Here is a 12,405-nt window from a genome sequence, read left to right as displayed (position 1 = left end):
CAAAAACGAATAACTCAAAAATAATACTTATTATCAACATACAGGAAAATTTGTGTCCTCGGAGTCGCAGAGTTTGGTCGGTACTCCGTTAAACTACGTAATTCTGTTCAAGGCATAAACTTAACGCTTCTGCTCTCATCTCCATGGTTCATGACATGACTTGGTCGAAATACATACATATATGCGTGCATCTATGTCCGTATAATAAGAGCTATGAGGAGAAGAGAGAGAACAGAAAATAAGTGTGTGTATGTGCGTATCTATGTATACATGTATATGCGTTTGCTTCTCTGTGTGTGTTCAGGCACCGTATGCTTACTAGAATCGGAGTGAACAGCCTGGATAATCGCGCGTACTTTTGCGAAAGTTCTCGTGGGAAATTCTCGGAACTCGGTACGATAATACAAGAGAGAAAGGAAATCGTGCATCTCGCTGTCGCGAAGTCCTGGTTGGTGCACGCGTAAAATATCTAGAGACACGTGTGTATATGCATGCGTGCATGTGTATAGGTATCTATATGGATGGAGCATCGTTAGCAACGTTCATCTATAAAATCGTCCATTTCAACGTTGATGGAAGAAGCTCTCTTCGTATCAAACATCGACTATTATTCGTAATCATCTCGTTCATTCGTAGATTTTGATAAGTAATTTTCTTAAAAAAAAAAAAGAATCTTTAGGCGATATATATGTTTGTATATGTATCTGGGATTATTAAATAATTTTTCTTTTATTTTTTCATTTCCAACAAACATGTTTCGATCGATAAGATATCTTAACGAGGTTTTGTTTTTCTTCATTATATATGAGAGATTATTTTATCGTTATGACATTTAATTTCAATGGATAATTACTGAGCAATCGACGATATAAATAATATCTGAAATTAATCGTATTGTATTATTATGTTATATATATTTTTAAGACATTTTTCTTTCTTTCTTTCTTTCTTTCTTTCTTTTTTTCTTGTTTCATCACTTAACGCAAAGTCGTGGAAAAATTAACAACCATTGATTATGTCCTATCTCGAAGTATGATTTTGTAAGAGTTAAGAAAAGAAAGATTCGAGGATAAGCGAGAAAGTTTTGGAACGTCAAGGATTTCGCACAGAAAGCGTTCAAATTTGTATGAGATGAAGGAGGATTAAAAAGTTAGTCGTTAGTAAGTTTAGTGTCGCCCTTTGTGCGCTAATTACATGGATTATAGAAGAAAGACGTTGATAGCTTATAAAAAGAACGTATGTATATATTTATGTACGTATATGTATATATATCTTTCTCTCTCTTTCTCTCTCATCGCCTGTTGGGTGTGAAAACGCAAGTTGGCAAAAAAATTGCTTCATGAATATGTAGAAAGCACGCCTACATCGAAGTTGGCATACTTGTCGTTTTCTGACGTTAATATTAAAGATCATAAAACTAACTCTTCTATATATTTCGAGTATAACGTAAGTATATATATATATATATATATATATATATATATATATATATATATTCAGACGGGCATTGAAACATTAATTAAAAAGTATTATTAACTATAAACTTTAATACAAGTTCATTATTTTATTATAATAAATATTTTCTTTATCTGTTTATTAGACGAATGAATCCAATAGTATCTTTTTTGAAGTAATAATCGTATAAATTCTACTTTATCATGACGAATTTCTTTTTATATATTTCTTTAGAAATAGAAATTTGATATTATTTTTAATAAAAAAAAAAAAAATGAGAACGAATCAATTCGATGATATTATCTTTAGTAAGAACATAAATGTTATATCGTTCTAATACTTTTTTAATAATATCTATTAATGAATAAGTCGATTTAAAATAAATTGGTTAGAATAGTTTCTAATAAAAAAATTGTTTCTTTTTTTGTTTCAGGTAACAAAACGTTCTCGATTCAGCGTGTTAATCTAATAGAAGGAAACGACGGGATGATTATTTGTAAGACGATTAACAATGCAGAAATAGAGAGAAAGAGAGAGAGAGAGAGAGAGAAAGAAAGAAAGAAAGAAAGAAAAAAAGAGAAAGGTATGCAACGGAAATAAACTTTGCGTTTAGTCGAGCTGTCCGCCATGAAAGCGAAACGTTCGTAATTTGAGAGATGCTAGGAAAACCCTCAGGAGTTAATTATAATCCGTTGAACTTGGCTGACATAATACGTCGGACGTTTAGAGAAATATATTGTGTTGCATTTTGACATTTCCATAAGATTATATTCAGGTATGTAACTACTTACATTAAGAACGAACATAAGAAATTTTATGATATCTCGAATGAAATATAATATTTCTAGTATAATGAAATTCGATTTTTTGATTAATAATAATATTTCTAAAAAGAATTGGATAATCTCTCTCTCTCTCTCTCTCTCTCTCTCTCTCTCTCTCTCTCTCCTTTTTTTTTTGGTATAATATTTTTTTTTTTATTAAATATATATATATATAGTTTTCCTTTTGTTATTTATTTTCTCATCGGAAATACGTCGGATAAAATTAATTGAATCCAATGTTCCCACAAGCGATAAAATAACGTTTCTCCACAATTGAATAGCACCTCTCGAGGTTATTTAAAAGGTACCATTTTCTTCTTCCCCGTTACGATGTCCATTTCGATTCCCAACGAATTACAATAATGGTCTATCGAACGATGCACTTCTCTAAGGGGGTGTGGAGAGGTGGGGGGGAAAGGCGGTGGTGAGAAAACGCGTCGAACGGTGTTTTTCCGTCGAAGAAATGGCAATTCTCGGATAGTTTGGACCGTAGCACGTATCCTTTACTACTACATATATATATATATATATATATATATATATATATATACTCTTGGCTATTAGAAAGTTTAGAATGAGCAAAAGAAAAAGACAGAGAGAGAGAGAAAGAAATATACAACAAAAAAATATATATATAACAACGTGGGAGAGTGTAATCGAGCGAGAAGAGAAAGAAGCCATTGGACGTTTCGAGAATACGGAAATAAAACTTTAATTAAACATAACCACGATTATTATCCTTCTTAAAAAAAAAAGAAGAAAAAAGAAAGAAAAAGGATTATCAACTAAGAGGACAGAGAAGAGAAAAAGAGTGTGTGAGAGAAAGAGAAGAAAGAAAGAGCAGTCGAAAGTTATCAGCGGTCATTCGTAAGATCGAGAGAAACGAAGTTCCACGTTGTTACCAACGTTAAAAACTTTTAGTTCGCCATTCGAAGTACCCTTTTCTCTCATGAACTATGAATTATTCATGCGTTATACTACGTCGAGGTATAGAAAAAGAAAAGAGAGGTGAAATATAAATCCGGGTATTGAAATTTTCCACGTTCTTGCTACCGAAGAGACTTAACTTTCTGCCAGATCAAACATCTGTCGCTCTTACTATCTATCTCTCTTTCTCTCTCTTTCTCTCTCTCTCTCTCTCTCTCTCTCTCTCTTTCTGTCTCTTTTGGTCTCTTGGTCTCTTGATATCTCTTTCTCTTTCAGGAAAAGTCACATTTATCGTTTTATTATACTTCGTCTCAACGAATAATTATATTCAGCAGGGATCAGTTTTAAGAGGTCGTATCTCTCGAGCAGCGCCAAATGAAAACTTTCTGACCCAATAAGGTATTTGTTTCTCTCTACGGTAGACTTATGCAAATCTCACCGACTAAAAGATGTTACGGTATATATTATGAAGAAAGAAAAAATAAGAGAAACAAAGAGAGAGAGAGAGAGAGATTACGACAATATAATAATTTCTATATAATAGATTTAAACGATATTTCGAAAACACACATCTATATTCTTCAAGTATTATTCTTTTCAATAATATTAATTATATTATTCACGGTACTTAATCAATCTAAAACGTAAGAGAGACAGAAAGAGAGAAAAAGGGAGAAATCGTGAAATATGGTAATTTAAATATTGCATTTAAATAATACAAATATATACTTCGGGTATTCATTCATTAATTTATCTAATTTTTCATAAGATCAAATTAATCATATTTATCACATATTCATTATATGAAATGAATAATTTAATATATAAATAATATCTTTCAATTAACTCGATCCTTTTATGGTTTCCATGTTATTAAATACGTTTGCTTTATTTAGTTATACTACAAACGAGTACCAATCAAAAAGCATACCATTGATATAAACGTCGACATATGTACATACGTACATACTTACACACATATATATATATATATATGTATGTACGTATGTACAGAACATGTGTATACAAGATTCCTTTGCTTTTCCGAATCTCTTCAGAGTCAACAGCACTTGCTGTCGTTCCGACTACTACAAACAGTCGAGAGTCGGTTGTGATTGGATTTCTTTCTAAGTGTACGTATGTTCACGTACAAGAACTAAAACCCGTGGAAAATACGATCGATCTAACAAAACAATTTGCCACACCTCCCACAAATACAAATTCATTTACGAAAAGACTTCTGTCAATCTATCTAAGAGAGAAAGAGAAAGAAATGGATAGACTGTATCGACTAATCCAATTTTCTTAAAACTATTACTTTGATGAGTTTAAACGCAACTTTGATATATTAATCGTTTCTTTTATTTTCTTTTTTATCTAAGAGGTACATAGAAAAAAAAAAGAAAATGAAACGAGGATAAGAAATTGTTTAGAAGAGAATTGTTTAGAGAAATTTTCGATGATAGAAGAATATGGTTCGGTTTTTGTTAACTGGGTGTAAAGTCTTAGATCATTTTAATGCATCTTGATGCATTTCTATTAACTAAACTAGTTCATATATATATATTTCTGTACTCTAGTACTCCGTTGCATCGATGTCGTCATGCAGCAACGCTCAAAGTACGACTCTTGTCATCCTCATTGTATATGTATGTGTATCCATCTATCTCTGTAGTCATACGTACGTGTGTGGATTACAAATAAGCCAGTCCTAACTAATCTCTCTCTGTCTCTCTCCCTCTATCTATCCATCTATTTATCTCTGTATTCAAGAGATGCTATATTCACTGATAATTATACGAACTTACGTAGAGGAAAACATAGTTGCGAATTATCAAAGATTATCAAAGATTATCAAAGGTATGTTCACGTAGATCGGTAGAACATTTTACGTAGAATAAAATGACAAGTCTCTTCTTCTTTTTTCTTATGTAAAGAATACAATATTCCAATTTTTTTTAATCGTCTATTGAAATTCAATGAAAAATTTTGATTATCGATGATATGAATTTAAAGTGATTAGTTTCTTGTCAAACGAACATGATGTTTGATTATCGATTAGGCTAGTGCTACTGAAGCGCAATACCTTTGATGAATTACGAGCCATAGTTAAAGCGACAACCAAAGATCCATCTATTTTGGGAATTTCAGGAATATATACATACGTTCGTTGGCATGAAGCTATAAAGATCTACCTGTATTCGTAATAATTTTATATTTTTGAAATATTAGACAGAGAGGTCTTTCAAAGATTGAAATTATTCTTAGGAAAAAAAAATTTCTAACGATCGATAAGCCGTAACGATTCAATTTTCAGCAGACATATTCCGGCTGATCTTTTTTTTTTTCTCAGATCGTAAAAAAAAGTTCCCAGGAGACTCGTAGTTTTACGATCTATAAAAGAAAAGAAAAAAAAAAAAAGAAAAGTTTGTTTAAAAAGTGTCGGCAATCGAGAGTAATCGATTTTTAAAGTCACTTGAGAACTTTCGACGCGATCTATGTCGTCATAGTTAGTAATTAGTTACAGTAATTAAAATTGATTTTTAAGAAGACTCTTCCTTAACGTTAAAACATTTTTTTTAATTATTAATAATTTTCGTGTAGGAAGTAAATACACATACACACACGTACATATATATATATATATATATATATATATATATATTTTGTATTTTCTCACGATTCAATCTCTAGCAACTCTCTAATTTCAAATTCGATCGTATTATTACGGTAGACTGATTCGTGAGAATCTTGTAATGGAAGATCGTTTAAGAGGAAGTTGCGAATATCGTGACGAGTAAGTTCCCCTCACAGTTCTCGACGAGAAGCGACCGAGAAAATGAAATAAATCGAAGAAGTTTACCTTGAATACTCCTTCCCAGTGGGCACGTACCTATCGAAGTAGAACGAACCAAGCTCCGAGAGAGTCTCTACTTTCATGATTATTCGACATCTTAATCTATCTGACATACTTCGACGAAGGTAACCTAAGAATTTCTCCTTTAGAAGGGATTCAGTTGAGAAAGAGAGAAAGGGAGAGAGAAAGGGAGAGAGAAAGAGAGGGAGAAATAGATAGATAAATAGTATAACTTGACAAATTGCGATTACATGATTTCTGACAAGAGAACACTAAAAATCTTTTCTTTTTCTTCTTCTTCTTCTTCTTTTTCTATTTGTTTGTTTGTTTGTTTCTTTCTTTTTCCTCTCGTTTTTTTTTTCTTTTGGATAGCATAAAATCGCAAAAATAATTTCGTAGATCTTACCGAACGGTCGAAAGAAAGAATTCAAGATATTTTCATATCTCTATGCTTTCCATTTCTATTTATAGTTTATTTCGTCAGATTTACCCGAGAAATATGACGTAATCTATAAGCCACGAAACGATGTCAGAAAAGATGCAATTCCAATCGATCAAGCTGTAGTAGGTACACCACGAAACCAATAAATGCAGCATAACGTCAAATATTGTGTGATCTCGTATTCCTCGAGCCCACCCCCGACTATTCTACCATATCTCTCGCCCCAACCCTTTCAATATCGTTCAATCGATCAATCTTGAAGATTCTCTTAGAAATTGTCACCTCGACGAACGTTCAGTGTCTTCAAATTTCTATTTCTCCTTTTTTCTTTGTGATTAGTTTATTCGTAGAAAAGAAGATGCGTGTTTGTGTATATCTCTATAAAAAAAAAAAAAAAAAAAAAAAAACGAAGAAAAGGTACATTTTTTAAGCGTGTACAAGCCTAAAAAAAAATAAGAGAAATAAAACATCGATTTTTGAAACCAGTAAAAAACTTTTTGGACCACCCTGTACGGTGAAAAAAAATTCAGTTAAGAAAAAAAAAGGAGAAAATGACGAAGTTAAGCTTCGTCGAGTCAGTCGCCTCGTTGAAAAATAAGGCCGTACAACAACCTAAATAAGGTTTCCTTCGTCTGGGTCTTCGAACGGATTCTTCTTCTTTCATAGTCTCTCTCTCTCTCTCTCTCTCTCTCTTTCTCTTTCTCTCTTCCTCTTTTTTGCTCTTCTTCTCGGATTACATGGAAATTGGTATGGAACTTCAACAATTTTCCAATTTTTCATTTTATTCATTTCCCTATTACTCAAACGCGTCGTTTTATTTAATGTCAGTGAAATCGTATTAATTAATTCTCTCGTACATCGAAATCAAAGAGAGAGAGAGAGAGAAAGAGAAAGAGAGAGAGAAAGTTTTTTATTATTATTCGTATAGAGAAATACTGAAAAATAATTACATTCGAATATATGGGATATGTTTATAAAAATTATTTCTTTATTAAATACATAATGTTTTTTTTTAATATTGAAAAGTCATACATTTTATATAGGAAAAAATAACAAGTTATTTCAATTATTAACAGTGCCTTTTATTTCTTTATTTTTTTACTTTTTTGTAAAGATGCGTACGTATATTACATGGGACAAATTTGTTTCGATCACCTTTTATTTTATATTTTTTTTAACATTGCATACGTCGAGTCATCGAGTCATAAAAATTGATTTACTTTTCGTCCATTGATTTTTGTTTCCTCGCTTATTTACACGAATATATTATTAATATTAATTAACTGTGATGTAACAAGAAGTCTAGAAATAATAATGTCCATGAAAATTTAAATAGAAATAACCACCGTAGAGAGAAGCAAAACAAATTCGTTCGTTACTTTGGTGTCTCTCTGGCGGTTTTCGAATATACATTTAAACGTTAGGCTGTTACGTTAAATGGAGCCTATCTATTAAATAGAACCTACTAAATCCATCAGAAAACGCAATCAAAGTTCTCGGGGAAAAGTTGTCGCGTACGCTGCATGAACTTTCGTTTTAGCGTTATAATTTCAAACGAGATATACAGAGAAAGAGAGAGAGAAAGAGAGAAAGAGAGAGAGAGAGAAGTAACTCGGTTCGATCGAGAACAAAATTTCCATCGAAAAAGAGAGACAGAGAGAGAGAGAGAGAGAGAGAGAGAGAGAGAGAGGAAGAACTCTGCGAAAAGTCGTCTGCACCTACCGCATCGAAAATTCTAATTGAAATTTAATTAAACGCTGAGAAGCGAGCAATAATTGCGGGAGCGTGCGAACTATGTCAGGCGTGAAATAATACATTCTAGTATAAATATTATAAATAAAATAAGAATGAAAAACAAAAAAAGACTCTCCAAACAATCAAACAAATGACAAAAAAAAAAGAAAGAAGCGAAAATGCGCTCCATAAGAAAAGATTTTATCAATTTTGTAATTTTATTCTTCTATTTCAAACTGCATGTTTAATCTCTTTTTTATTGCTTGCTGTTATTATTTTTTTTTTTAATTTATTACACATGCATATGTAATTAATATAATACGTATACGGACTTGTGAGATCGTAGAAGTAACGTCAAAAATAATTTGCACTGATACAAGATAATTTGAAACAATTAATAAATAATTGTTATAAGTACGTAAGTGTTGTATATAGGTACGTACATATGTATCTATCAATGTAGATATTTAAAATTTCATGTAAATAGATGATAATCGATTATATCTTACTTAACACTTGTTTATCGATGGTATAAGCTTAGCAATTAAACATACACAAACACACATGCACACATACAGTGCAACAGCTTTGAATTTAATACCAATTATATTACTATCACTTATCTATCACTTATCTATCGATATATACGTGTGTGTGTGTGCGTGTACGTGTGTGTGTGTGTGTGTGTACACATATGTACATATATATGTATATATAAGCTTAGCAATGAAACACAGTGAGCGCTTAGAATTTAATATCTTTGGATATTCATGCACAATCCTAGCATAGTTATTACGTGTCTCTCTCTTTCTCTAGGATTAACAAGCTAGGTTACCGAGACATCTCAACGTTGACGCCTAACAAGGAAACCCGTTTACCCAGAGTCACACCGAAAATTCAATTATCTTCTTGGTATAACACTGACTGTCTGCTTCCTAACGCATTTTTCGAATATACGATTAATTCCATGTATATACATATGTATGTATGTATGTATATATATATAGATACACTATCTATACGTATACGTAATTGGAATTTGCAACTAGGAATCGTATTTGAGAGAAATCACGTGGTCAGAAGATTCGATTATCTTTCATCTCGTTTCAGTAGTAAAAAAAAAAAAAAGATAAAGAAAATGAATACAAAAATGAAAATAAAAAGAAAAAGTTGTAATACAAGGAAAATTGTTCTCTTCTTTGCTAAAGGTGTAAATCGATGGGTGTTTGGTTGAAAAAGAAAAAGAAAAAAATAAAGGAAAAAAAAAAGAAAAAGAGAAGTAAGAATGGGGAAAAGAAGAATAAAGGGAAACACCAGGTTGTTGTTTTCTTTCTTTTTTTTCCCCTATTTGTTTGTTCGTTTTTTTTTCTTCTTTTTTTTTCTATTTTTCATCCCCAACGTGGGATGGACGATTAATTAAATCTATTCGAACTGGAAGTGGAACCAGTTGAGCTGGTGGATACAATGATTCGTTAACGCTTTTTTCATCCGAATGTTCTTCTCTCCCTCTCTCTTTCTCTCTATGTATTTGTGTGCGAGTAAGTATGTGAGTGTGTGTGTGTGTGTGTGTGTGAGGATGTATGTCTGTCCCTATATCTCTTTTGAGTGAACATCACCGAATGAATGCAACGTCGACGAAAAGTAGAAGTAAAGAAAAAAAGAGAGTACACGAAAAAAAGAAGAAAAAAAAAAGAAAATAGAAAAAGAAAAAACAATGTGAAAACAATTCGGAGAATCGTTGTTGTTAGCTTCTATCTTAATTCTTGATTATTATTTAAAAGTCAAGAAAAGATTTGCTCGGCAGACTGACCAATCTGAAAAATTCAATTTCCTTTTCTACCTCTCTTTCTTTCAAGCAACAGGTTCGATTCTATTTCTCCCTCTCTCTCTCTCTCTCTCTCTCTATCTATCTATCTATCTATGTATCTATCTATCTATCTATCTATCTATCTCTCGTGTTCCATTGTTTCAACGCAGAACGTGTAAAGAATTACTTTCAAAGTAATGGAAAAGTCTCTTCTTTTCTTTTAAGAGCTCTTCGTTCCCCAGAAATTCTATTATTGGTCTTTTATATCAAACTGATTATACACTATTGTTCGTTTACTTAGCCATTTGAAACATACATATTTTTTTGTCTTCTTTCTTTCCTCTTCCTTTCTTTTTTTTCTTTCTTTCTTTCTTTTTTTTTTTTTTTTTGAATATACAACATTTCACTGTCATAGATAAAAACCAAGATACAATTATAATTTCTAATTATTCCATCGTACTTCATCGTAGTATTCGAAAATCCTGAAAGATGAATTATTTCTTTTTCATTTATTTATTTATTTTTTTTAATTATCATCACATAAATATTTAACGTATGCGAGAATAAAAATGGTATAATAATTTCGAACGATAGTTATATTGATCGTAATTAAATCGAAAATAAACGTTTGGTTAAGAATTATCGTAAGATTCATAGACATGTATATGAACAACAGTCGATATCATCGAAGAATCGTAAATGCATTCCCTTTTCGAATCCATCTGATGTTAGGTATTGCCGTCGTCTTCGAACGATCGTTGCCACGAAGGCAGCAGCCCTTTATTATGCTAATATCATTCGGGCTCGTGACGTTGATATCCGCAATCCGCCTTCAATTCGCATTGAAATAAGCTCCGATCTGACTTGCAGCAAGAAAAAGGAAAAATAAGGGAGTGAGTGTGTGCGTGGGATATATATATATATATATATATATATATATATATATATATAGAAAAAGATAGAGATAGATAGACGATAAAGAAGCACAAGCTTCCTTCTCTCTCTCTCTCTCTCTCTCTCTTTCTCTCTCTTTCTACGTAGACACGTAGAAAACGCGTATTTCAACGAATGAAGAATCGTCGTCGTATACCTTGAAGGAACACGTATTGTTGACGAAGCTTTCAAACTGCAAAAATAAATTTTCCACCACTATACCGTGGCTTATTCTTTGCCCGTTATACACACCGTGAAATTAAAATCCGTCATTGGATCGCGTGTAACGCCATAAACGATTTTCTTTCTTGGTCGGAGTGAAAAGATTTAAGAAGGAAAAAAAAAAGAGAGAAAGAGAGAAATAATAGTAAAAAGAAATTGCTGAATAGTGATGATAAAAAGAAAAAAAGAAGAAGGAAAATTTTAAGGGAAAAAAATAGTCGATTAAAAATTCAATTAGAAAACGATTAGAAAATAATCGTCTTTTAAGAACATCATTTACTAAGGGACAAATAATTTTTGTTCGTTCGTTTAATTTTTTACGATCATTCTTAATGCATCAATAAATGTATTAATAAATTTACGTGAAATAAATCGAATTATGAATTTTCCATTATAGTAGATCGAAGATATCTAACGATATTAGATTGTGTAACTTAAATAACCAAGGATAAGACATTAATGATGTTTCGGTGAAATATGCAAAACTTTAGTGACAGGGATCGTTATATAAAAGCATACTCGACGCTTTAGAACGCCGTAAAAAAGGTATAGCACGCTCTACTCTCTTCTTTTATCTTTCATGCGAGTAGGTACTTACTTAGTTATTTTTCTTTGATATTTTCGATATTTAATGAGGAGTAAAAAGAAGATAACACAAAAGTCATCCTTTTTATTATAGCCTTCTTTCTCTTTTTATTGATTTTCTATAATTATATAATAATTGACGTATTATGTCATTGCTTGACAAACTTTTTCGAAGCCCCTTAAAGATAGGCAACAAAGATCATAGTGATACACGCATGCACGAATGTGTTGCCTGTAAAAGGGGTAATACATACACACGCACACACAAGAAAACATTATTTCTTATCAATAGATAACGCTCGCATGCACAATTATCGAACAAACGTATAAAATGATCTGTCGTCGTGTGCATAAATAATAAGAGGAATTCATCCGTTAGATAATAATAAATTCACTATGTTGAAGGAGGAAAAAAGTCTATAGAGACAAACGACAGAGTTAGAGAAGTAAGAATAGAGAGTTTCTTTGCTATATGTCGATATTCTTTCATTTATTTATTTATTTATTTATTTATTTATTTATTTTCTTCCTTAGTCATATATTAAAAAGACAGAGGAATACAGAGAACGGACTTGACAAGAATATATATATATATATATATATATATATATATATTTAT

The 12,405-nt window shown here is 31.5% G+C and overlaps 1 protein-coding gene across 12 annotated transcripts in view; it reads left to right on the top strand.

Annotated features, from left to right (window-relative positions):
• LOC127069278 (fasciclin-3) overlaps positions 1-12,405 on the top strand; it is a 267,122-nt gene that overhangs the window by 218,955 nt on the left and 35,762 nt on the right. For 9 of the 12 annotated variants that reach the window (XM_051006093.1, XM_051006082.1, XM_051006083.1 and 6 more), the window contains one exon: positions 1,889-1,951. The exons of the other annotated variants lie outside the window; for them this stretch is intronic. In XM_051006093.1, coding sequence (XP_050862050.1) covers positions 1,942-1,951 — 10 coding nt within the window. In that variant the 5' untranslated portion in view covers positions 1,889-1,941. The remainder of the gene's footprint in view (positions 1-1,888; positions 1,952-12,405) is intronic. 12 annotated transcript variants of the gene reach the window in all.

This window comes from Vespula vulgaris, chromosome 15, assembly GCF_905475345.1.
Source record: "Vespula vulgaris chromosome 15, iyVesVulg1.1, whole genome shotgun sequence".
Lineage (NCBI taxonomy): Eukaryota > Metazoa > Arthropoda > Insecta > Hymenoptera > Vespidae > Vespula > Vespula vulgaris.
Note: the sequence above shows the minus strand (reverse complement) of the source record. Positions and strands in the feature narration are given on the sequence as shown.